Source organism: Dermatophagoides farinae, chromosome 3, assembly GCF_024713945.1.
Source record: "Dermatophagoides farinae isolate YC_2012a chromosome 3, ASM2471394v1, whole genome shotgun sequence".
Lineage (NCBI taxonomy): Eukaryota > Metazoa > Arthropoda > Arachnida > Sarcoptiformes > Pyroglyphidae > Dermatophagoides > Dermatophagoides farinae.
Window position 1 is genome coordinate 6,773,520 of NC_134679.1, and position 22,535 is coordinate 6,796,054.

At 31.2% G+C, this 22,535-nt stretch overlaps 3 protein-coding genes and 1 long non-coding RNA gene across 8 annotated transcripts; 3 read left to right on the forward strand and 1 right to left on the reverse strand.

Annotated features, from left to right (window-relative positions):
- The first annotated feature begins 4,295 nt into the window (after positions 1–4,295).
- Xxylt (Xyloside xylosyltransferase) lies at positions 4,296–7,576 on the forward strand. Of its 3 annotated transcripts, none has more exons than XM_047058455.2 (3): positions 4,296–4,972; positions 5,063–6,910; positions 6,986–7,576. In XM_047058455.2, the coding sequence occupies exons 2-3, from the start codon at positions 5,793–5,795 to the stop codon at positions 7,407–7,409; spliced, it is 1,542 nt and encodes a 513-aa protein (XP_046914411.2). In that variant the 5' UTR covers positions 4,296–4,972; positions 5,063–5,792; the 3' UTR covers positions 7,410–7,576. The 3 variants fall into 3 exon arrangements, with proteins under 3 accessions (XP_046914411.2, XP_046914412.2, XP_046914410.2); XM_047058456.2 differs by having other exon boundaries at positions 4,296–4,968; XM_047058454.2 differs by having other exon boundaries at positions 4,296–6,910.
- Positions 7,577–7,761: 185 nt separating this feature from the next.
- LOC124495128 (transcription initiation factor TFIID subunit 8-like) lies at positions 7,762–8,987 on the forward strand. Its single transcript, XM_047058462.2, has one exon. The coding sequence runs from the start codon at positions 7,863–7,865 to the stop codon at positions 8,763–8,765; it is 903 nt and encodes a 300-aa protein (XP_046914418.1). The 5' UTR covers positions 7,762–7,862; the 3' UTR covers positions 8,766–8,987.
- LOC124495106 (uncharacterized) lies at positions 8,912–15,624 on the forward strand. 2 transcript variants are annotated; one of them, XM_075729496.1, is made up of 5 exons: positions 8,912–9,024; positions 12,812–13,044; positions 13,130–13,603; positions 13,769–13,886; positions 13,983–15,624. In XM_075729496.1, exons 2-5 carry the CDS (start codon positions 12,865–12,867, stop codon positions 15,482–15,484), a joined length of 2,274 nt encoding a protein of 757 aa, XP_075585611.1. In that variant the 5' UTR covers positions 8,912–9,024; positions 12,812–12,864; the 3' UTR covers positions 15,485–15,624. The 2 variants fall into 2 exon arrangements, with proteins under 2 accessions (XP_075585611.1, XP_046914391.2); XM_047058435.2 differs by lacking the exon at positions 8,912–9,024 and having other exon boundaries at positions 10,990–13,044.
- Positions 15,453–18,244, reverse strand: LOC124495177 (uncharacterized). 2 transcript variants are annotated; one of them, XR_012832140.1, is made up of 5 exons: positions 17,603–18,244; positions 17,079–17,476; positions 16,496–16,981; positions 15,668–16,319; positions 15,453–15,563 (listed from the first exon to the last, which is right to left on the reverse strand). It is a non-coding gene; the product is annotated as an uncharacterized LOC124495177 (long non-coding RNA). The 2 variants fall into 2 exon arrangements; XR_012832139.1 differs by having other exon boundaries at positions 17,079–18,244.
- Positions 18,245–22,535: the final 4,291 nt, after the last annotated feature.

Sequence of the window (22,535 nt, forward strand, 5' to 3'; positions counted from 1 at the left end):
GTTGTTTGTCATAAATGTAATTTGATGAATTTAAAATTTTTTGTTGTTTTTTGCATTTTCATCAAAAAAACAACAAACAAACAGACAAACAAATGAACGACAGTGTGTTGAAGCAACCAGGCTGGCTGGCTGGTTGGCAAACAGCGATTTTGTCGGCCAATTTTTCATTTTTTATTGTATTTTGAAAAGAAAAAAAAGAAGAAAAACGATCAACAAACTTTTTCTCATTTATAATGCATTTATGGTTCAAATAAGTTTCTGTGTCTCTGTTGACATTTTAGACACATTGAAAATAGACACACACTTACTAATCTTCATTTTTTATTTTATTTATAAATGGTAGTGCAATGTTTTTTTTTTTTTTTTTTTTTGAAGCCCGTGTTTTGTTTGACCCTTGGTCCCGAAATTGTGGGCATTGGAGAAAAAGCCATTTTGTAGGCCAAAAATACACGCACACACACACTTCTGAGTTTTGTTGTTGCCGTTCAAAAAAAAAAAAAAAAAATTCAATCAATTTATTGAATTGAGACATTCATTCAATCAGCCGACAAATATATTGATAATCACGATTCTCATTATTATCATCATTCGCACGCACTAAAAATCTATCTGTATGTATTAGAATCTCAGTGTAATAAAATAATAACAACAACAACAACAAAAAACTCAAAGACAATCAATTCGAATGAAGAAAAAAAAAATTTTTTTTCTTCGAAGGTGGCCATTGGCCACTGACCAATGATCAGGTAAGATTCACCTACAATTTTTTTTTCTTCTCATTCATTTGCCGACCAATTTTAAAGGATCCTGTACATTTTATCATTACCATTTCAACACAAACAAACAAACAATTTAGACAATTTAAATAAACACCAAATATCCAATCACACAAACACATCCATTAACACATGTGTCTAAATGATTATTTCATGATGAATTTAAATAATAACCGGTTATCTTTTTTCCATTATTTAAAATTTGATCTTTGACCATTCGTTGTGATGATCATCAACCAACCAGCCAACCAACCAAAGAAAAAAAAAATGACCACATCTATTAAACCCAAAAAAGATGATGATGATCCCTATAATTATATTAATAGCTCTATATATGTGTATAATGATGTCAAACAAACCAACAGACAAAAAAAAAATTTTTTTCGTTTAGTTTCAAGGTTCAATTTATTGTTTGATGTGTGTACACTGTACAGGATTTAGTTTTACTGATGTGCGATGAACTATTATCCTTGATCCATGAATAAACACGGTTCTTTTTTCCTTACGTATGAATGATTTGATTGTGAACAACACAAATGTTTGAATGGTTGATCCATAATAAAAAAAATGATCCGGACCCAGTAAATAAATAATAATAAATCACAACAGCAGCAAAGTTATTATCATCATCATTTGATCATTCATGATAAACACACGCACACACAAACTTTTTCTAATGGAATGCCAGCAACATTTACGCGTTGAATTTTTTTTCTCCTGTCCATTTTTATCAACAACAACAAGATCAAGTTGCAATTTTTTTTCTGCATTTTCGTTTCAGGCTGATATTTTTTTTTCTTTCTTTCTTTGCATGTTTTTCGTCTGAGTAGACCATATACTTTTTTTTCCATACCGGATAGATTCGATTGTTTATCTGACCATTATTTTTGTTTTTCATTTCACCTCCTCATTCTAATCTTGACAATGGGTATAGATCCGATTGTGAATGATGATTGAATGTTATGGTTAAAGTAAAATTTGGTCCTTTCAATATCTATTTTCGAGTGATTGGCCTTAGTAGTGTGTGTGTTGGTGTATTCGAAACCTATCATTATATATCTTGACTGTTTCAAAAACAAAATGAAAATTTTCATTCATTTCATTCAACATACTCAACTACTCTCTCTATCCATTTCAACATTGGGTCAAAGTCCACACACACGCTGAAAATTTTTAAGAGATTATTTTCACTTCGGTCACCCGGTCATGCCACACCTATTTACTCGAAACGTTTATTTTTTTTCTTGCCAAAAAACATCATCATCATCATCATTATAATTTGAACCAGCATAATTTGAATGAATATATTTTTTTTATATAGAAAAAAATGAAATTTTTCAAACTTCACAACAACAAACAAACAAACAATACTACTACTGGCCCAAAGACCTAGCTCTACTAGCCTATTGGACCAATTTGCAACCAGAAAAAAACCAACAGAGTTTTGATCAAAAAAATTTTTTGTTTTTTGCCCATTTTTTTCGCATCAATTTCGTTCAATGTCCAAATGACACACTTATAAACAATTTGATTTCGCTTTGAATGAGTGTTTGGACACACAAACACACATACACAATCAATCGAATAATAACGTTATATTCATCCATCCATAATTTATACATTCACGAATGCCAAAAATAAATCAAAAAAAATGAAAAAAATTCTTATTTACTTTCCCATGAATAATCCATCTATAATTCTGCATTTTTCATATCGAATCGATGAGAACCAATCCCAACTACGAATCAATGGGGAAATATGAAATTTTTTTTCTGGTTAATTAATCCCATTTGAGAATAATAATGCCAACCATTCACCCAAATTCACTATAGTTGAATACAAACAGTCCAGCTGCCAGTTGTTGTTGGAACAAGTGTGTGCTATTCTATTTATTGAGTCAGGTGTCCCACGGTCTGTATTCATGGTTTATATATATCGGTACAAATGACGGGAATGATATTTTTTTCCATATTCGTGGAAAACTATTCAGAATTTGGTTCTCATGATCAAATATTGCATATCAAATGTTCATCATAAACATTTACGTATTTGGATAAAATAAAGTAGTGAGAAAGAGAAAAAAAAATTGATGATAATTTTACATTAGAGAATTAAAGAATTTTTTCCATTATGATTCAATTATGGCCACCACCACCAGAATTGAAGTGAATTCAATTTTCAAAAGTCACGTGTTGCCATCATCATCATCATTTTGATCGTGCAATATTCAAATGTTTTGAGAATAAAGAAATTTATGAACAGAAAAAAAAATTAAATTTCGTGGTCCACGTGACTAGCTAGAATGTGGTTTTTCACATCCAATATGATCTTTATCAATGTAATGATTCAGACATTCAATGTTCATTTTTAGCATTTTTCTTATTTTTGATTTGCCTGTATGCGTGATCAATCAAAATTCACGATAACCTTTGACCTTTTTCCTATTTTCTTAGCTCTAATATATTTCTGTTTGAATGGACCAAAATTCCATGGCTTAAATTAATTTTCGGTAATTAAAGAGATGATGATGAAATAATGTTCATACCACAATTGAATGAATAAATTTCGACAATCTGACGACATGAAAAAATAATAATAAATGAACATTGTCGTCGTTTTCAGTAATCGAAATTGTTGTCGCCACAAGACATCGTTAAAATGGTTATCATCAAGTCAATATATCATCAAGCAGTTATCGAAACAAGCTAAATCATCGTATCAATAGTCATTATCACAACTGGCTTTTTAATGATGAGTTTTTCAAACATTTATTATTCAATCTTTATTTAGCGCTTCTGTTTTTTTTTTCATTATTATTTTTGATCGTATTTCGTTATCACATCCATCAAATTCATCGTTGTAAATGTACCAATCAAACATTTATATTTGAAGAATTAAATTCAATGAAATGATTGACAGGACAAACAAAATCCAAAGTCAGTCAGTATGAATAAAATTGATGATTGCTTTTTTCGAAATTCTTTAAATGAAAATTTTTTTCACTTTTTCAAAAAAAAATCACCACATCGACATACCTGGCTGTCCATCGTTTTTATTTTCTAAAATGAAGAGAAATCCTTGCTTTTACAAAATGCCAAATGTACATAAAAAAAACATCATTTCTTCTTCTTCTCATTTTTTTTTTAATTCCAACAACATGATTATTGCATTTCTTTGCTCTTTGGTTCTTTGCATAATGTGATTTATCTATCGGTGGTGGTCGTTGGTCGTCGTCCACGTATCATCATCATCATCAACAGACATTTAGATATGCAGAATGCATAATAATCATAAAAATAATTCGTGTGTGTGTGTTAGTGCGTTTTTCTCCTTTTTCTCTTTTCTTAAAGCCATTTTTCATGCCATCTCAATGTTAAAGATGATGATGATGATAAAATGAATAAAAAAAAAGTGAGTGAGATTTTTTTTTTTTTTTGAATTCAAGTTTTATTTATTTTTTTGTGGAAGAAAAAAAAATCAGCTGCTGCCATAATCAGATGCATGCATGAATTACTTATGTGCGTATACCGCCATATATGATGATTATTATATCCAGGATTTAAATCCGTCTTTGCTGTACAGGTGATTTACTTTTTTGTTTTTTGTTTCTCTGCATCATAAAGTAGGATTTTCTCTTTTTTTTTTCCTGGAATTTTGAAATCAATGTGGCCCCAGAAATTATTTTCTCCTTCTCATAAACCAGCAACAACAACAAAATCAAGACCACAATCATCACCATCAAGTTGTCGATGATTTATGGATCAACACACACGCACACACGGATTCTGATGATAATATAATGATATCGACAATGATAAAAAAAACATCGTGATCTTTTCAAATTTTCTTCTTTTTTTTCTTGGCTTAATTTCAATTCATATGTTTGAGATTGATACACACACACACACCATGCAAAGTAGAAAAAATCATCATCAATAAATTTTTTTTTTTTAGCCACACCATCAGCCACAACAACAGCAACAGCAACAAAAAGAAGTCAGTCCACATATATTACAAATTGAAAAACTAAAGAAAAAAGTCTGAAAACCAGCCGCCAGTCGTGTGTTTGTTGGTGTATGGTTCGTCTTTCTTGTTGAACCATGTTTCAAGTTTAAAGATATTTGCCTCGTGCCAATGGTGGTGGTTCGTCGTCTTCTTCCCCAGCCATCAACCTTAGTCAGTCAATCAGTCAGTCAGTACGATCCGTTGTGTTTAGATCGACCAATCATCTTAATTGAATGAAGATTTTTTTTTGTTTGTTTCGTGTGTTTTTTTGTTGTTGTTAGGTTCCAAAATCTCTAGATTGGCTAAATAGAAAATCGGGCATCTGTCATTTATTTATATGAATATTTTTCGGGTATAAAAATGAATCCCGAGCAAACAAAAATTCGACCTGATAACCTGAAACAGACGACAACTGCGACCGACCGACCGACAGACCGAAATTGAATCAAATTGATATTAAAAGTCAACTATTTTTTTCTGGTTCCCCATCAAAATGATATAACCTTCATATATTGTGTTTATGTGTGTGTGTGTGTTTGTTCTATATATGAGCCCATGGCCCTAGGGACCAAAACGACAAAAAAAACGTGCATGGTTTTTGACACATGCCGACTTTTATTTTCACACACGCACACGCAACATACAATAACGACAATAACAACAACAACATACATATTTGTGTTCACGTGACCTCGTCGGGCACTTGATTGCTTTTTATGATTATTGCATTTTGCATGTGGATCAATGTTGGTTGTTGTTTCATTTTATCGGATACAAGTGCGGCTAATATTAATTATTATATATCAGAAAAGAGAAAAAACTTTGGTTCGACCCACTTGATTTGACAATTTCAATTGTGTGTGCGCGTTTGGAAACAACAAAACAGACAAACAAAAACAATATTCAGCTAGTCATCGGTGAAATGAACGACGACCGAGCTGAAAGATGATATAAAAGCTGTTTGAAATTTTCGGAAAAATTTTCAAAATTTTCTCCACAATAACAACGGATATGATGAGGCCGTTTAGATTTGGAAATTTTGTTTTACCTTACCAACAATCATCAAATAATGCTGTCGATGGTGATTCAACGATGGCTTCGAATATTTTCAATTATAAACAAATTTTAATTACAACAGCAAGACTTTTTATTGCCATTTGTTTTGTGTTGTGTTTATATTTTTTAATTGTTTGTATTCAAACACATCACGAACACAATGATCATCATCATTTCAAGGAAAAATTTTCATTAAATAATTTCCAATATAATCCAAATGAACCAGACAGATTGATGATGAAAACGACTTCGAATGAATTGAATCGAAGACAACCAAAATCAATAAAATTATCACGAATGTTACAGGCATATCAAAAACAACAACATGATGACAATTTTGACCAAGAAAATGATGGTCAAGATGATCAGGAAGAAATTCATTTAAATAGTTTACAACAACAACGTCACCAACAGTATTTGATAGCCACTAAAACAAATGTTATGGCCAATGATAATCATTATAATGGTGATGATAATAATAATTATTCTGATTGTGGTTATCATATAGCATTCATATTGATTGAACGTGATTTGTTTGCAACAAAATCAATGTTAAAATTTAGCAATACATTGAAATCAATATTGATCAATATTAATTCTACCGGTCTGGATCCTGGTTCACTTTGTATACATCTTATTACCAATGACCATATACGGTCACATCTTTTACATACAATCGATAATGTACATGAAGAATTAACACGTCAATGGACAAATGAACCATATCCATGGCTAGATAATCATCGATCATCATTGAATAATCATAATGAACATCGTCCATTAACTAGATATTTTTTTATTGATTCATCTACCATTGAATTACAACTAGAATATCTTTTGCCAACATTACGAACATTTTTTACACATAAACCCACTTCTTATTATTCAAATGCATTGTTTTTTTATTCAATAATTCTACATCAAGTGATTCCATCGACAATTGCTGATCGTATCATTCTGTTGGATATTGATGTACAATTAGATGGTAATATTCTAGAATTATTCGAAGAATTTGGCCGTTTTAAACCAGATGAAGTGATTGGCATTGCATTAGAACAGCAACCAGTGTATCGGTGAGTATTGGAAATAGTTTCATAAAAAAAAATTTTAACGTTCTAATCAAATGTTTTTTTTTCATGAATTTACAGACATATTTTACATGAATATCGTCGTTCAAATAACAACACTATTGTCGGTTCACCACCACCAAACGGATTTCCCGGTTTTAATTCCGGTATCGTATTACTACATCTACGTAAAATGCGTGAATCAAAATTATACAATTCACTGTTGAATCAAGATGTAATAAAACATATCTGCCAAAAATATCAATTTCGTGGACATTTGGGTGATCAAGATTTCTATACAGTAACAGCCATTGATCATCGTCGATTATATCATACATTGTCATGTGGTTGGAATCGTCAACTATGTCAATGGTGGCGTTTTCATGGCTATGGAAAAGTATTCGATGATTATCATCGTTGTGAGCAGCCAATTATGCTTTATCATGGCAATTGTAATTCAGCATTACCAACATTAACCTATTATGGTGCATATCGTCGTCGTTAAGATGATAATTGTTCAATCTCAATTTTTCATTTTTTTTCTCATTCGTGACTTTTTGTTTTTGATCTCACAAGTCACAAGAATTGCGATGAATGAATGTGATATTCTTATTTACGTTTTTTACATTTTTTTTTATTTGTATTTATGTATAATAAAAATTGTAATGAATTTTTTTTTCGGTGTTAATTTTGATGATTTAAAGTTTTAAATGTTGAATTGAAAAAAAATTGGCGCGAATATAAAATTAAATTCAAAACATTTGGTTTGTATCTTTATCACAAGATGGCATGAACGCTAATTCTATTTCGATCCTATGGTGTCGTATTGGGTGGCAATAGCGAACAGTGTCACAATTTGCTCGAATTTTGAACACACACATGATTGTGGTAGAAAATTTTAATTTTTCATGCTTGATAATGATCTAATTTTCATAATAAAATTATATCGACATCAAAAATGGAATCATCAACCTATCCATCAACTACGGCCATTTCGGCTAGACGAAAAGTTTTATTTGCAGTGATTGCTGCCACTTGTCAAGAGGTTGGATTTCATTCTGCAGATAATTATGTTCTCGATGTTTTGATGCAAATGTTTCAGTCATTTTTAAGCGAATTAAGTTACACTGCTAAATGTTTTACCGAACATTCTGGTCGAAGTGAACCTTTAGCGGGCGATATCTATATGGCTTTGGTTGAAATGGGTTTCAATGTTCCTTCATTATGTCAATATGCACAACGATCGAATCGAATAATGATACCGAATCCATCATATATGCCTAAACAACAACCACCTAAAATCCTACAAACCGGTAAACGGCGACAACATCCAAGCTATATTCCAGATTATTTGCCACCATTCCCTGATTCACATTCATATATTGGTACACCAACATTTAAACAACCAATAACCGACTATGAAACATTACGAGAAAAATCATCGATGCAAAAACGTGATGTTGAACGAGCATTGACACGGTTCATGGCACGAACATCGACATCGAATTCCTATTCATTGTTTACCGATAAACAATCACATCTATTTCCATTGATTGGAATCAAAATGAATAATGTACCATATTTATCGGCATTATTGCCAAAAGATCGTATTTGGAATGCTCAAGACAATCAATTTCAATCGATTTTAACTGCCAATAAAAAATCATCAACATTAATACCGGCAACATCTACATTGAATACAACAACAACAACAACAACAGGAGCGGTCGATGACGCTATAAAATTAAATGAATCAATCGATTCAAAAGATGATCCATTGAATCCTAATAATAATAATAATAGTGTTGATGTAATTGAAAATCCATTCCTTTTACCGCCAAAGATCGTAAATTTTCAATGATGAAAAGAAAAGAAAAATTCAAAATATCATCACACATTCATACAGACTTAATATTTTTTCCGGTCATAAAATTTCTTCATTATTTCATTTCATCCACTTGGCAAAACATTTATTCACATCATTTTTTTACAACTTCACTATGAAATGAATAACAAAAAAAAACAACGACAAAATGTTCGTCATCATTATCAATAAATGAATGATAATATAAAGATTATAAATAATAGAATGAATCTGCTAACGGCAAATTTGAATTTTCGTATGTATATTCTTTTGCTTTTGTATTTTGTTTCAAATATTTAAATTTCCTTTTTTTCTATCATGTTCAATTCATTTGTTGATGATGATCATTTCTTGTTTGTCATTTTCAAATCATTTTTTGACAATTGAAAGAATCAATTTTTCCCACGCAAACGCCATAAATAATGATGATGATGATGATTAGACTATTGTATGATTCAAATGTCGTTATTAATGATGATGATGATCATGAGAAAAGAATGACAATAATAACAAGAATTGATTGACATCATTGTATTGTATACAATGATGATGATGATGAGGATGTAATTTATGAATGGAATCAATCAATAATAAGACAAATCGAAACGATTCGATTTGTTGTTGTTTTGAAATTCATCATATATTGATAATAGTGGCCTAAATATGATTTTTTGGTTTAAAATTCAAGTTTATTTCAATTTTTTTCATGATGATCATGATGATGGTGTCATGGATGGATGAACAAATCACACACACATATGTTTAACTGTATTTTTTTCCTTTGGATTCGAATCATCGGATTCTATTTTTTTTTTTTTTTTTTAATTTATTGTTTATTCCAATTTTCAGTTTCTTATAACACGATAATTGTCGCCATGAAAAAAGTAGCTGAAAATGGTTTTTTCGATTGTCAGTTTTAGACGAAAAAAAACCCGATCATTACCCGATTTCTCAATGAACCGTGATTTTAGTGGCTATGATGATTATGATCAGAATGAATGAACACAGTTTAATGACTTTAAAAATTTCGCACTGGTACATTTTTTTTTTCATCAAACCACACATAAACAATCAGAGGGAAAAAAACTTAGAAATCCTCTCACTATCATAATTGCAGCACTGCTGCTACTGGAATTGAATTATTGTGATGATGATTTTATATCTCTTTTTTTAGACTAAATTTTTGAATATTCAAAGTCAATTTTTAATCATTTTTTTCATATCTTTGTCTATTATGATGATGGTTATGGCAGATTTTTCATTCTTAAAATATCTTTTTGAATTTGATTTGATTGAATAATTTAGTTTTCCATAATCGACAACGATAACAAAAAGCTAGATGTTTGAAACCTGGATACAAACAAAAAAAACAAACTGATCGATCAATCACTGTCATCGTATCATGATCATGATCATCAAATCAAAATCATAAAAAAGAAGGAACAAGAAGAAGAGGTAGATAGATAGATAGATAATGATTATTATCGATAATAACCGTATATAACCTGTAGAATGTAAAAAAGAAAAAAAATTTTTCCTGTTTCTATTTTAATATCGTCATCATCATCATTAATAATAATCATCATCATTCGAATGGTAGATTTTTTTTCGATCGATTCGATTCAGATCAATTCGAATCAATGATCAAACTTGTTTTTTGTTCATCGCTGATGATTAATAATCAACCCAATCAAGAAAAAAAAACATCTGAGCGTCATTGAATTTTGAAAATTTCTTTCATCGATCAACAACAAAAACAAGTATTGTTCATATATTCCATTATTTTTTGGTTTGCTGTTATGATTTTTGCATATTTAGGTTGTTGTCATTCATTTCATGGTTGTGATGACGAAAAATTATCATCATCATCATCAATATTTTATGGACAAAAAACAAGAAAAACATGTCACCATGGAATGTTTAGCGAAAAAATGTCTGTATGATTCAGTAAGCATTTTGAGTTATTAATTTTTTTTTCTTTATAATTAAATCTTTCATTCATTCATTCATTCTACAGATTTAATAATCACATTTATTACAAGAGCTAACTCGAGTACGTAAATCACTTGTGAATGATGATGATAATCCAAAAATGCAAAAATAAAAAAAAACACGAAAAAATTATATAGAAATAGAAAACCAGAACTTCTTGAATCTGACCTAAATCAAATGAAGAAGTAAAAAAAAAATTTCATGTTTGATGGTAATAACAGGTGAATTATAATAAGAAATGAAAAGAAAAATCAGTTTGCTATTTATATAAGATGCTGATGATGAAGAATCTTGTCATCAAACTACAACAACAACAGCAACAAGTTATGTTTATGAATAACAAAACGTGAATTTCATTCTCGTTCGTGTCACTTTTTGATCAACCTCTTTTTTTTTCTTGGATTAAAGTGGAAAAAATGTCCATTTGTCATTGTTTATTTTTGTCTACTTATTACACGTCAATTGTAAAGAATTTAACCACACACATGATCCAACGAACCTTGACAAATTGTCTTTATTCATTTCATTTATGATAATTATCATAATTTATAGACTTGGTTGAGATTTATGATGAATGAATCAAGAAAAAGAAGACAGCAACAATCATAAAAATATTGATGTCGACGATGATGAAGAAAAAACTAGTTACCTGTTATTCTGTTTTTACTGACATTCATATTGGTGGCTGATTACCGATATTTTTTTTTGTTGTTCTCTCTTTCTCAGTCGTTCTCTTTCTCTTATTCGAATCCTTGTTGATGACGATGAAACTTGTAGCGAGAAAAACTTGTTCATCGGGCTACATTTTTAACCGAACGAATGAATGAATTTTCGGATTTGATATCGTACTCTGTGTGTGTGTGTGTGTAGGTACAATCATATCACGATTTTTTTTTGAAGTTCAAGTTTCTGTGCCATTTTTTCTGCTTGATAATAGTAATAATAATAATATATCAAGAGGTCTTTCTTTTTTTCTGGTTGTTGTTTTGATTGAAACAAAATTTTTTTTGCTAACCTGACATTATCTGCTCGGTTTGTTTTTCTCTTGAAATGTTTTTTTTTTTTTTTTTTGGAAGTATTCGAGAGAAAGAAATCCGTTGCTGGTTATCGTTGGATATTTTTCTTTTCTATTTTGGAGTTAGTCAGTCAGAGTCATCTTCTCTTGTGTATCAGCTGCCATTACAACAAAATACGATCGTATTGTTGTTTACAAGTTCCACACACACACACACAAACGGTAACTTGTTTGTTGGTTCATACTTGTTAAAACACATTCATTTCATTCTTCAATCGATTGTTAAAATTTCGTTATTTGTGTCAATCTCATTTTTTTTACCCACATTTGATCCGAATCGATCGATCGGATTTCCATTCATCAATCGATTTTCGTTTATTTTTTTTTGTTGTTGTTGTTTATTACATATTTTTATCTGATCGAATTGCTTTTTATACAACAACCATTCCATCATTCAATCAATTCATCAGAATCGATAAGATGCTTTTGTTTGTTTGTTTGTGTTTGATTACATCTCAAACAAACAAAACATCAATTGAAATGTTAATGTTTATCAAATTGTTGTTCACACATATCCAATTGCAATGATGATGATATTCCGATTAAATATAGATTTGATTTAATCATTTTAAAAATAAATCAATAGATTTCCGATATCCGGATGTATGTTTTCATGTGAAAAAAAAAGATCATCAATCATCATTATATTGTCGTCTTTTTTTTGTTTCACTCTTCGTCATTGTCATCATCATCATCATTAATCCTCAGTCATGAACTTGTTTTCCAAGAAGTTTTTTTCTGAATTTAAAATTTAAACTTTTGTTGTTGTTTTTTCTTCTTAAAAATTCAGCCATACTTCTGTTCATGATCATCATCATCATCAGCATCGATGAAGAAAAAGTAGATCACGATTCATTCACATATTGAGAAAAAAACTATTCACCGTTATATTGTTGTTGTTGATATATCTAATGGTTCGAATTTTTTTTTTTGCTCCATCCACAAAAATCATTCCAAACAACAACAACAACTTCAGCAACACGATTTTGATATTTTGGCCAAAAAAAATAAAAAATAAAATCGACAATAATGAAACACAAAGATCATCATCATCATCATCATTATAAACAACATCATTCACATTCTTATCATCAACATTCTAATCATTATCATCAACAACATCATCATCTTCATCATTATTTATATTTAAATAGACAAATATTATCATATATCATCATTATATTAGTGTTAATATTTCGATTTGATCATGTAAGTCAGAATCTCATCAGTATTAATCATCAAGTTCATTTAATTTTTCTTTTTCTTTTCCATTCATTACGAAACAATAATCAAGGTGATCTGCCAAAATGATTATTATGATGATCTATTGGCCAATGTTGTAGGTGCCGGTAGCAATGTTGGTGATGGTGATGATATGACAAATGGGCAAATGAATAATAATGGCAATAATATGATGATACCAAGTAGTACGAAACTTGATTCCTTAGATGTTATTTGTGGCAAAGAGTATATGACTGTTCGTGCTGAATTCAATGGACAATTCAATGGTATTATTTTCTCGAAAGGAACATATGGCCAAAGTAAATGTGTTTATGTTAAACCACATTCCGGATTGACACATGCAACATTTAATGTACGCTATGATGAATGTGGAACGAAACCAGATTTACAAGGAAAATATTTCGAAAATACAATCGTCATACAATATGGTACTGATATTATTGAAGCATATGATGAGGCTAAACGATTACGATGTGAATGGTTTGAAGCATATGAAAAGCCGGCTACATTTCGACCTGCCATTCCTGTAAGTGATATTGGTGATAGAAGATCATCAAAAAAAAAATCCGTTTTACCCATTCGATGATGTGATTTGTCAAAGAACAAGTCTAGAAATTTTCGGAAGAAATGATATCTAAATATGATCTGATTTTTTTTCTTATTCGTCTTCGTCTTTTTTTTCTAATTATAGGTCGCCGATCTAGATATAATCGAAATGAATTTTCAAGGTGATGAGATTGATTGCTGGATGTCTATACAGGAAGGTAAAGGACCATGGTCGAATGAAATTAATCGAATCGTCACAGTTGGTAATTATTTAAAAATTTGATAAAATTTATGATTTTAATTCTATCTTTTTACCCTTTTTTCGGTATGAATTCCGCAATAATAAATCAATCAATCAGGTCAACCATTGACCATTGTCGTGGCAATTAATGATAAAAAGAATCAATTTGATATGAAAGTAAAATCCTGTTTTGCACATGATGGAATCAAAGCACCAATTTATTTGATCGATGAAGATGGTTGTATACTACGATCGAAAATGATTGCACCATTTCAAAAGATTCGAGGCCTAAAAGGAAAAGCATCCCTCATAGCATATGCACAATTTTTAGCATTCAAATTTCCGGATTCAGTTGATGTACAAATTCAATGTACAGTGGAAGTATGTAGACATGGTTGTATTGATACATGCAATGATGGTATCTCAAGTAATCCACAACAACAACAGCCACGTCAAAAACAAGATCATCATCGAAATGATTTCCATAAAGAGAATAATCGATTTCAGATTGAAAATGTCACTAGCCATAGATTTGTGATGGATAATAAAGATGATTTACTTGAATCAGCTGATACAAATAAAGAACCTGTCTCTACAAATGTTCATTTGCCTGCAGATATTATTAATGATAATAAAAATGTTCAGCCAGTACATTTAATTGATGATGATGATGAAAATGGTAAACGAAATTATTTGGATATTATTGCCGATTATCTTCATAATGTTGACGCCAATAAAGATAAAATTATTCATAATGATTATCAAGTCGAAACAATAATGGAATCTACACCGAATCCAATAATATCATCACATAACAATCATCAACATCAACAACCTAGACATCCTACACCTAAACCAATGATTGATATTCCAAAGAAAAAAATTATTCGTCCACCAGCGCCACAAAAACCTTATCCAATTCCTATGAGAAATATGAATCTTGGTGAACCTGTTGCACAGGTTATGACTATCCCATTGAGTCCAATTTATTCGATGCCAATGCCATTGACAATGGGACCGCTGACACCACCAATTCATCAACAGCATCCATCCAAATCGAATGGATTTGGTTCATTATTATTGAATCCATTCAATTCATTAAAATTATTTGGCAATGGAAACAATAATAATGGTGGTGGTGGTGGTGGTGGTAATAAAAAATACATACCACAGATATTATCAAATTATTTTCAACAAAAACGTCAACAACCATCATTACCATCAACATCGATGATGATGAATATACCAAATGATAATTTTGAATTATTACTCAATTCAGCTATTCCATCATCACCGCCGTCTCATTCATCCAATGGAGGTCGTCTATATCGTAGTCGTCGTTATATCAATGATAACCAGGGCGAGATTGGATTGAAAAAAGGATTTCAAGTTGTAACCACATTAGATCTATCATTTGCTCCGAACATATCACAGGATATGATGCCTGTATTTGAAGGCAAACCAGAAGCTGTTGTATATGGCCTATGTTTTTCAAGCACATATTTTATCTATGCTCTTGCTACGGCTATTTCGTTTTTATTTAGTGCTATATTCGTATCGATTTTTATCGTTTGTAAATTAGAAAGAATTAAAGTGGCCAAAAAGAATATCGGATGCTAAGATTTTCGAATGAAAGAAAGAATCTGGGCCAAATATTCATCATTTTATTTATTTATCCACGCTTTATATCTATCTGTATCTGTAAACGATTTTGAATATTTATTTTTTTATAAATAAAAAATGTTGTTATTTTTAACCAACTACACGTAAGATGAAATTGTCAAATTTTATTCATTTTCATACCTTTCATATGTTGGTGTGTGTGTGATGATCACATATACATTTGTACATTATCCAATTTGGGCAAAATGTCTAAAAAAAATTTTTTTTTGTTTTTGATTTTCCAGTTCATTTTTCTTTTCATTGATGTCCTTGTTCTGTATTTCAGTTCCGTTGTGAGTAGGTTCCAAAATTTACACTTTTCCGCTATAATTATGGATGAGTGAACAATTTGAGACTTTGTTTTTCGTCTTCATATATTAGATGGATGGATTGAATTGTCGAATTGAAAATGAAATGAATTTTGTGTATTTTTTCCACCATTCTCTTCTTCAAATAATAGATTTGATTTCAATCAACAAAATTAACCAAGTTTATATGGCCACAACATTGTTGGCTCACTACTACTATTATCATCATCATCATCATCATTACAACCACAATCAATGATGGGGAATTATTTTTTCATTCGGATGACTTTCTCTCTAGTTAGTTGTGTGAACAACAACGGCCACAAGCAAGAATATAATTATATCAAATTAAAGACCAGTGTGTGTGGACAATGGTAATAATAATGGAAAGAACAATGTCACACTATCAGTTTTTTCTCATTTTTTTTTCCTCGTTGATTGAATTTGTTAATTTAATAAATAATTTTTTCCTTTCATGGTAGGATCTTCCAGAAAACCAAAAGTTTCATCATCACCGTAGATTATTATGGCCAATTATAGATTTTTTTGTGTGTAGGCAATTTTGTCACAATTTGCGGATTGATAGAGAAAGAGAGAAAAAAAAATGATGTTTATTATCATTCATCAGTAGAGAAAAAAAAACAAAATTCTGGACACGTACCTTATGGGTCATTCGACTAAATGATCATCATCAATGGATTTTTGTTCTATGAAATTCTTGTCTTTTTTTTCATTACTGTTAGATTTTTCCAGTACAATTGGAATTCATTCAAACAATTTATTTTTTGTAAGTAAAATTTAGGTTTTTTTGTCCTTTTTTTGACCTGAATTAATTGATGATCCAGGTTTAATTTGATGATGGTGTTGATGGGAAACTTTTTTCAGTTTGTTTTTTTTTTGTCACTTTCATAGAATTGTTACAAATTTTTGTTTTTTTCATGATTCGTTGTTGTTGTTGTCGTTATTGTTGCTGTTGCTGTCGTAATTAATTAATTTAATCAACCAACTTATGATTGGTTGGTTTTCTGTTGGATCATCATTATTAGTTGACTAAAAACTTTTTGTTGTTGTTGTTACAAGTAATTTTAATTTCAAATTATCACCAGAAAAAAAGTATCGAAAAGCACAAGGATAATATATTCTTCTTCTGGATACAAATCGTATAGCAGCAGAAGCAGCAGCAGACATGGGGAAATCAGATTGAATTTAACTTATGAGAATCGAAATTTCATTCATTCACTTACAAAGTTTTCCGGTAACAGGATCCTTGATGGATTGATGAAAAAAACTTTTCATCCGTTTTTTGTTTTTCTTTCTGATTCGGGAAAAGAATTTTTCATTTATCTTTTTTTGTTGTTGTTGTCTCTTCGTTTGATGATGATGATTATTATTTTTTTCTGTGACAATATTTTATCCATTTGAAACCCGAACGAACAAAATGGAAAAAAAAGTGAAATGAAACTCTTTGCTAAGTGTATAGATGGTTGTTTAGTAGTGATGATTTTTTTAAAGATGAAATAACAGCCAGAAAAAAAATGATGACACTGATGATGATGACGATGACGATTATCGAAGAAAATCTATTAATTTTCAATCATCACGAATCATATAACAACGATGATGACGATCACATTGCGAATTTCTGATAAAGAAAACGAAAAAAAAACAGAAGATCAGTTTGATGATAAACAAACAAATGTTGTGTTTGAAAATTCGTCTACGGGTTTTTTTTTCTTTCTTTTTTCTGGTTTGTGAATCCAACTATTACAATAAGAAAAACGATTCTTTTCTCATCGTAAAATGCTGGATGATGAAAAAAAAATTGGAAAAAAGAATCATTAATTTCATTTTCAGCTTTTCTTTGCTTAGAGAATTTCGTTTTCGTTTCTTCTTCTTTATTTTTTTTCTTATCAACGAATAGCCACCATTGATAGATAAAATCAGATGTTTGTGTGTATTGTAAACGATTCGGGCCAATAGAGACACAACAAAAACATTGACTATGGTACAAACACAGATAAATAGATAGTTATTGACACTGAAAATGGCCATAGATCCATAAACAGATCTTGTTTAGTTCATTCACGATTTACTTGTGATTTATTATATTTTTCATTTCACGGCAATGGAAAAATGATGTTGAAGGACGATAAATATACCAGACAAACGAAAAAGAAAAATATTGAACCCGAAAATGATTCTTTTTTGTCTTCTTGTCTCGATTAGGGTCAAGTTAGCCGGTCGCAATGATTTTTTTCTCTCGCTTTTACATGTTTTTGATGTAACCAAAAACAAAACGATCGTTGTATCGACCACTATATCTTGGTGGCAGTTGAGAAATTTTTTGCACATTAGAGCTTCTGAAGATGTTGTTTTTTTGTCATCAAAGTTTTTCTTTTTTATTATTACGGTTCAAGCAATAGTTTAGTCAAGCAGCAAAAAGAAAACAAAAAAATTTTCAGTGTCCGAAAAAAAAATCGAAAAACATTGATGTAAATCAAATATGCTGCCCTCTATCGACGGTTTTATTAAACAAACTAAAAAATTATAGCACTATCTATGGTACGCTTCCTTTTGGTGTGTTGCTCATTGTTCTCCAAAAGAACTTTTTGTTTTTTTCCAAATTCAATTCAATCAATCAACTCGATGATAAATATTTGTTTGTCAACACTTTTTCTTATTATTGTATTGCAGATGAATTCGATTTCATCATTGGATATAATGGCAAATCAAACGTTTACGTCTCCATCACCATTATATTTTGAAAATTCTACCAAATTCGAAATTGTTTCATCATCGAAATCTCATGAATCAAATTATTATCTACTGCATTCGATGGAAAAAAATTCGTTACAAATTTTCATTTCTATACTTGGAATAATATTCTTTTCACTGGCAATAATGTTTTATATCTACTATTATCGTAAATATAATCGAAAATCGTCGAATGTCAATCAACAAAGAGATGAGATGTTTGTAAGCATCATTGACTACATTGAAAAAAATCCTACCGGGAAAAGAGGGCAAACTTTGTACAGTAACAGTTATATTGTTTTGAAATATTGGTATAAAAAAGGCGTGGCTTACATAGATTTTTTCCCCATTTTTTTCAATGTATAATTTCATTTCATTTTTTGTAAATTTGTATATTGCTGGCCATAACTTTTTCATTATTATCGATCGATGATCGTATATTTTTTGAATAAAATGATTGTTTGCAATTTTTATTTTTACATAAGAAAAATAGAAATATAGTAACGTTCGTTCAATGGTTGAGAAGAAAAACTTTGTTGGTCAACTAATTTATAAGGTTAAATGCTGCATACTCCTCAAGACGGAAGTGGCCCGGTTTCTGAGTATGTCCAAATCGGTGTTTTCAGCCAATGATTTTTTTATGTGGTTGCGATGGATCCCACTTCAATTCCTGTCCTCGATTTTGATGTTTGGATAATTCGTCATTATCATCGAATTGTCCTCGTCGTGGTCGTGGTGGTGTTTGTGGTTCTTGTCCTCGTTGTGGTGGTGATAATGGTTCTTGTCCTCGTCGTGGTGGTGTTTATGGTTCTTGTCCTCGTCGTGGTGGTGCTTGCGGTTCTTGTCCTCGTCGTGGTGGTGGTGATGGTGGTTGGGGTGGCTTATTTTTTTCATGGTTTTTTTTATGTTTGTATAAACCTGATTTTGATGTGAATTTTCTTCCACAACTGGCACATTTCAATTTTTTTTTTTTTGGTGTTTAATAATAATAATAATAATAATAATAATATTTTATTTTAAATTGTCCCCTAGAACTAGTCGGGAACAACTAGGGGAGAATGAATTTGCACAAAAGAAGAAAGAAAAAAAAAACAAATGAATCAAGAAAAGCTTAAAAAAAACAGAAAAAGAAAAAAAAATATACAAAGTACAAATGAAAAGAAAAGGACAAAGGAGTAAAACTAAGAATAAAAATAAAAATTTCAAAGCGCAGGAGGTATAATAATGTTTCAAAGTCTTTTGTAGATTGTTTCCATTAAGTCTAGCCAGTGATGTAATTCTTTTGGTGTTATGCTGAGGGATGTTAGTTCCTTACACATCCTTCCTTCAGCTACGCCTCTCTCAAATGCCGTTGCCGGGCAGTGTAGTAGTAAATGCTCTGAGGTTTGGCTTTCGCCGCACCAACAGTTTCCGTCTTCTTGGATTTTAAATCTCTCAAGGTAGGAGGCAAATTTCCCGTGGCCAGAGAGGAATTGCGAGTGTATATAAGTTGGGTTTTTTTGGTGTTTAAAATATTCGTGATGAATATATTTACACATTTTTTTAAATTTTTCATGACATTTTCGCCACTGACATGTCAGAATTTTCCCATCTTTCTTGGGTTGCATTAATCGTCTAGATGGTAGTGATTCAGATTCAGATGGTGATGATAATGTTGATAATGTTGATAATGGTTCTTGTTCTCGTCGTGGTCGTGGTGGTGATAATGGTTCTTGTCCTCGTCGCGGTCGTGGTGGTGATAATGGTTCTTGTCCCCCGGCACTTAATCTTTCGACCTAGATGGTAGGTATTTTGGTGTTCTTTATACTTCCACATCTCAGGGAATTTTTTTCCGCACCGTGGCCATGGACAAAGAATTTTACCATCATCATCAAAATTCGGTAATAAGGATCGTCCAGATGGGGATGATGATGATGGTTGTGATCTTGGTGGTTGTTGTAAATTCAGAGGTCTTGATTAAAGAAATCACAAACTCAAAGAAATAAAACAACACTATGTGTTCATTACAACGTATAACCATCCAATAAATTTTATTTTTCAAAAGTATAATATTAAATACAATAAAGCGATATATTATTCGAATTATCGAATAATCAAGTTCTAAAATACGTTTCATTATCACACTAAATTGATTGTGGGTTGAAATAGCCAAAATGAAAATAGCCAAGGCAGAAAATAGCCAACTAAAATATATTGAAAATAATAAAAATATTTGGCTATTTTCTGCCTTGGCGGATACTTACTAAATATTGAAAAAAATAAATGTCAAAAAAATAATGTTGAAAATAATGACAATGACCAAACTGCAAAAAAAGACAATAATGATGATGATTGTGACGTTGTCTTGGAAATTTATACGATTTCACAGCCAAACTGGTGTTGGTTAGCGTTGGTTGGTGGTTGTGGTGGTCATATACCTGATTATCATCACGATAATATAGAATCATATGCAGCAATTCCGACTACAGAAGCTGCTGCTAATTATGGTGAATATTTATTCATATCAATCATGTGTGGTTATGCCATCATTATCCTCATCATCATCTTGGATCATTTTATCTCATTGCTTAACGTTTTTCTTTCTTTCTTTCAGATGACATACGGAAATGACGAAAAGTTGATAAAATGGCATTGAATAATGTTGTTAAATTCCAATTCAAACGATGCCGGGCAACATGAAGATAATCAACAAATAAATTGGCGATCATCGAATGACAATTTGCAAAGTAATCAACATTTTTGCCAGAACCAACCGAATCGACAACACAAACAAGCAGCTTTCAACCGATAATTCCGAGTCCGCATTCACACACACACTTGAACACGCATCATCGTTAAGTTCAATAAAAATGTTTTTTTATTTTATATTTTTTTATACAAATTTAATAATTCTTGTTTACAATTTTTTTTTTTGATTTAATTTTTGTTATTGCTTGGGTTGTGGTCGTGTTCGTGTTTGTGGTCGTGATGGTGTTGGTGATGGTTGTGGTTGTGTTCGTGTTTGTGATCGTGTTTGTGGTCGTGATGGTGTTGGTGAAGATTGTGGTGATGGTGATGGTGTTGGTGAAGATTGTGGTGATGGTGATGGTGTTGGTGAAGATTGTGGTGATGGTGAAGATTGTGGTGATGGTGAAGATTGTGGTGATGGTGTTGCTGATGGTAAAGATGGTATCTGCGTCGCTACAGACTTTGCCGAACTTAAACTTGATAATGATGATGAATCTTCATCAATGTCTTCAATGACACTGCTTGCATTATCATCATCGACATCGGCCACTGCCGCAACGTTTTGGCCATCATCGATATCAACTCCTGCCGCAACGTTTTGGCCATCGTCGACATCAGCCACTACCGCAACATTTTGGCCATCCTCGACATCGGCCACTGCCGCAACGTTTTCGCCATCATCGACATCGGCCACAGCCGCAACGTTTTGGCCATCGTCGATATCAACTACTGCCGCAACGTTTTGGCCATCATCGACATCGTTTTGTTGTTGTTGTTGTCGTCGTCGTAGTTGTTGTCGTAATTGTTGTATCATTTGTTGTCGTAATTGTTGTTGTATTTGTTGTATCATTTGTTGTTGTTGTCGTAATTGTTGTTGTAGTAGTTGTTGTTGTTGTTGTATCATTTGTTGTTGATGTTGTATTGTTTGTTGTTGATGTTGTATTGTTTGTAGTAGATGTTGTATTGTTTGTTGTAGGTGTTGTATATATTGTTGTTGATCATGTGTTGGATCCATTGTTCGAATATGAATGAAAAAAATAAAAAAAAATTAAATGTAAACAAAAAAAATGTTGAAAAAAATTAAAATAATGACGAACAATCAAAAATGATCGTGAATAATGGTGATGATCGTGTGTTTTCTCCGAATATTTATACGATTTCTTGGACCGTCCAACTGCCAATCGGTTAAGACCACGCCTCACGTTGATAACCAGCTCAAT

Excerpts from the sequence above, each read along its gene's own strand:
- LOC124495106 (XM_075729496.1), top strand. The coding sequence starts at position 12,865 with ATGAAACACAAAGATCATCATCATCATCATCATTATAAACAACATCAT. Across the intron at positions 13,604-13,768 it reads CATTTCGACCTGCCATTCCT|GTCGCCGATCTAGATATAAT; the intron begins GTAAGTGATATT and ends TTCTAATTATAG. Across the intron at positions 13,887-13,982 it reads TAATCGAATCGTCACAGTTG|GTCAACCATTGACCATTGTC; the intron begins GTAATTATTTAA and ends TCAATCAATCAG.
- LOC124495128 (XM_047058462.2), top strand. The coding sequence starts at position 7,863 with ATGGAATCATCAACCTATCCATCAACTACGGCCATTTCGGCTAGACGA.
- Xxylt (XM_047058454.2), top strand. The coding sequence starts at position 5,793 with ATGATGAGGCCGTTTAGATTTGGAAATTTTGTTTTACCTTACCAACAA. Across the intron at positions 6,911-6,985 it reads GAACAGCAACCAGTGTATCG|ACATATTTTACATGAATATC; the intron begins GTGAGTATTGGA and ends ATGAATTTACAG.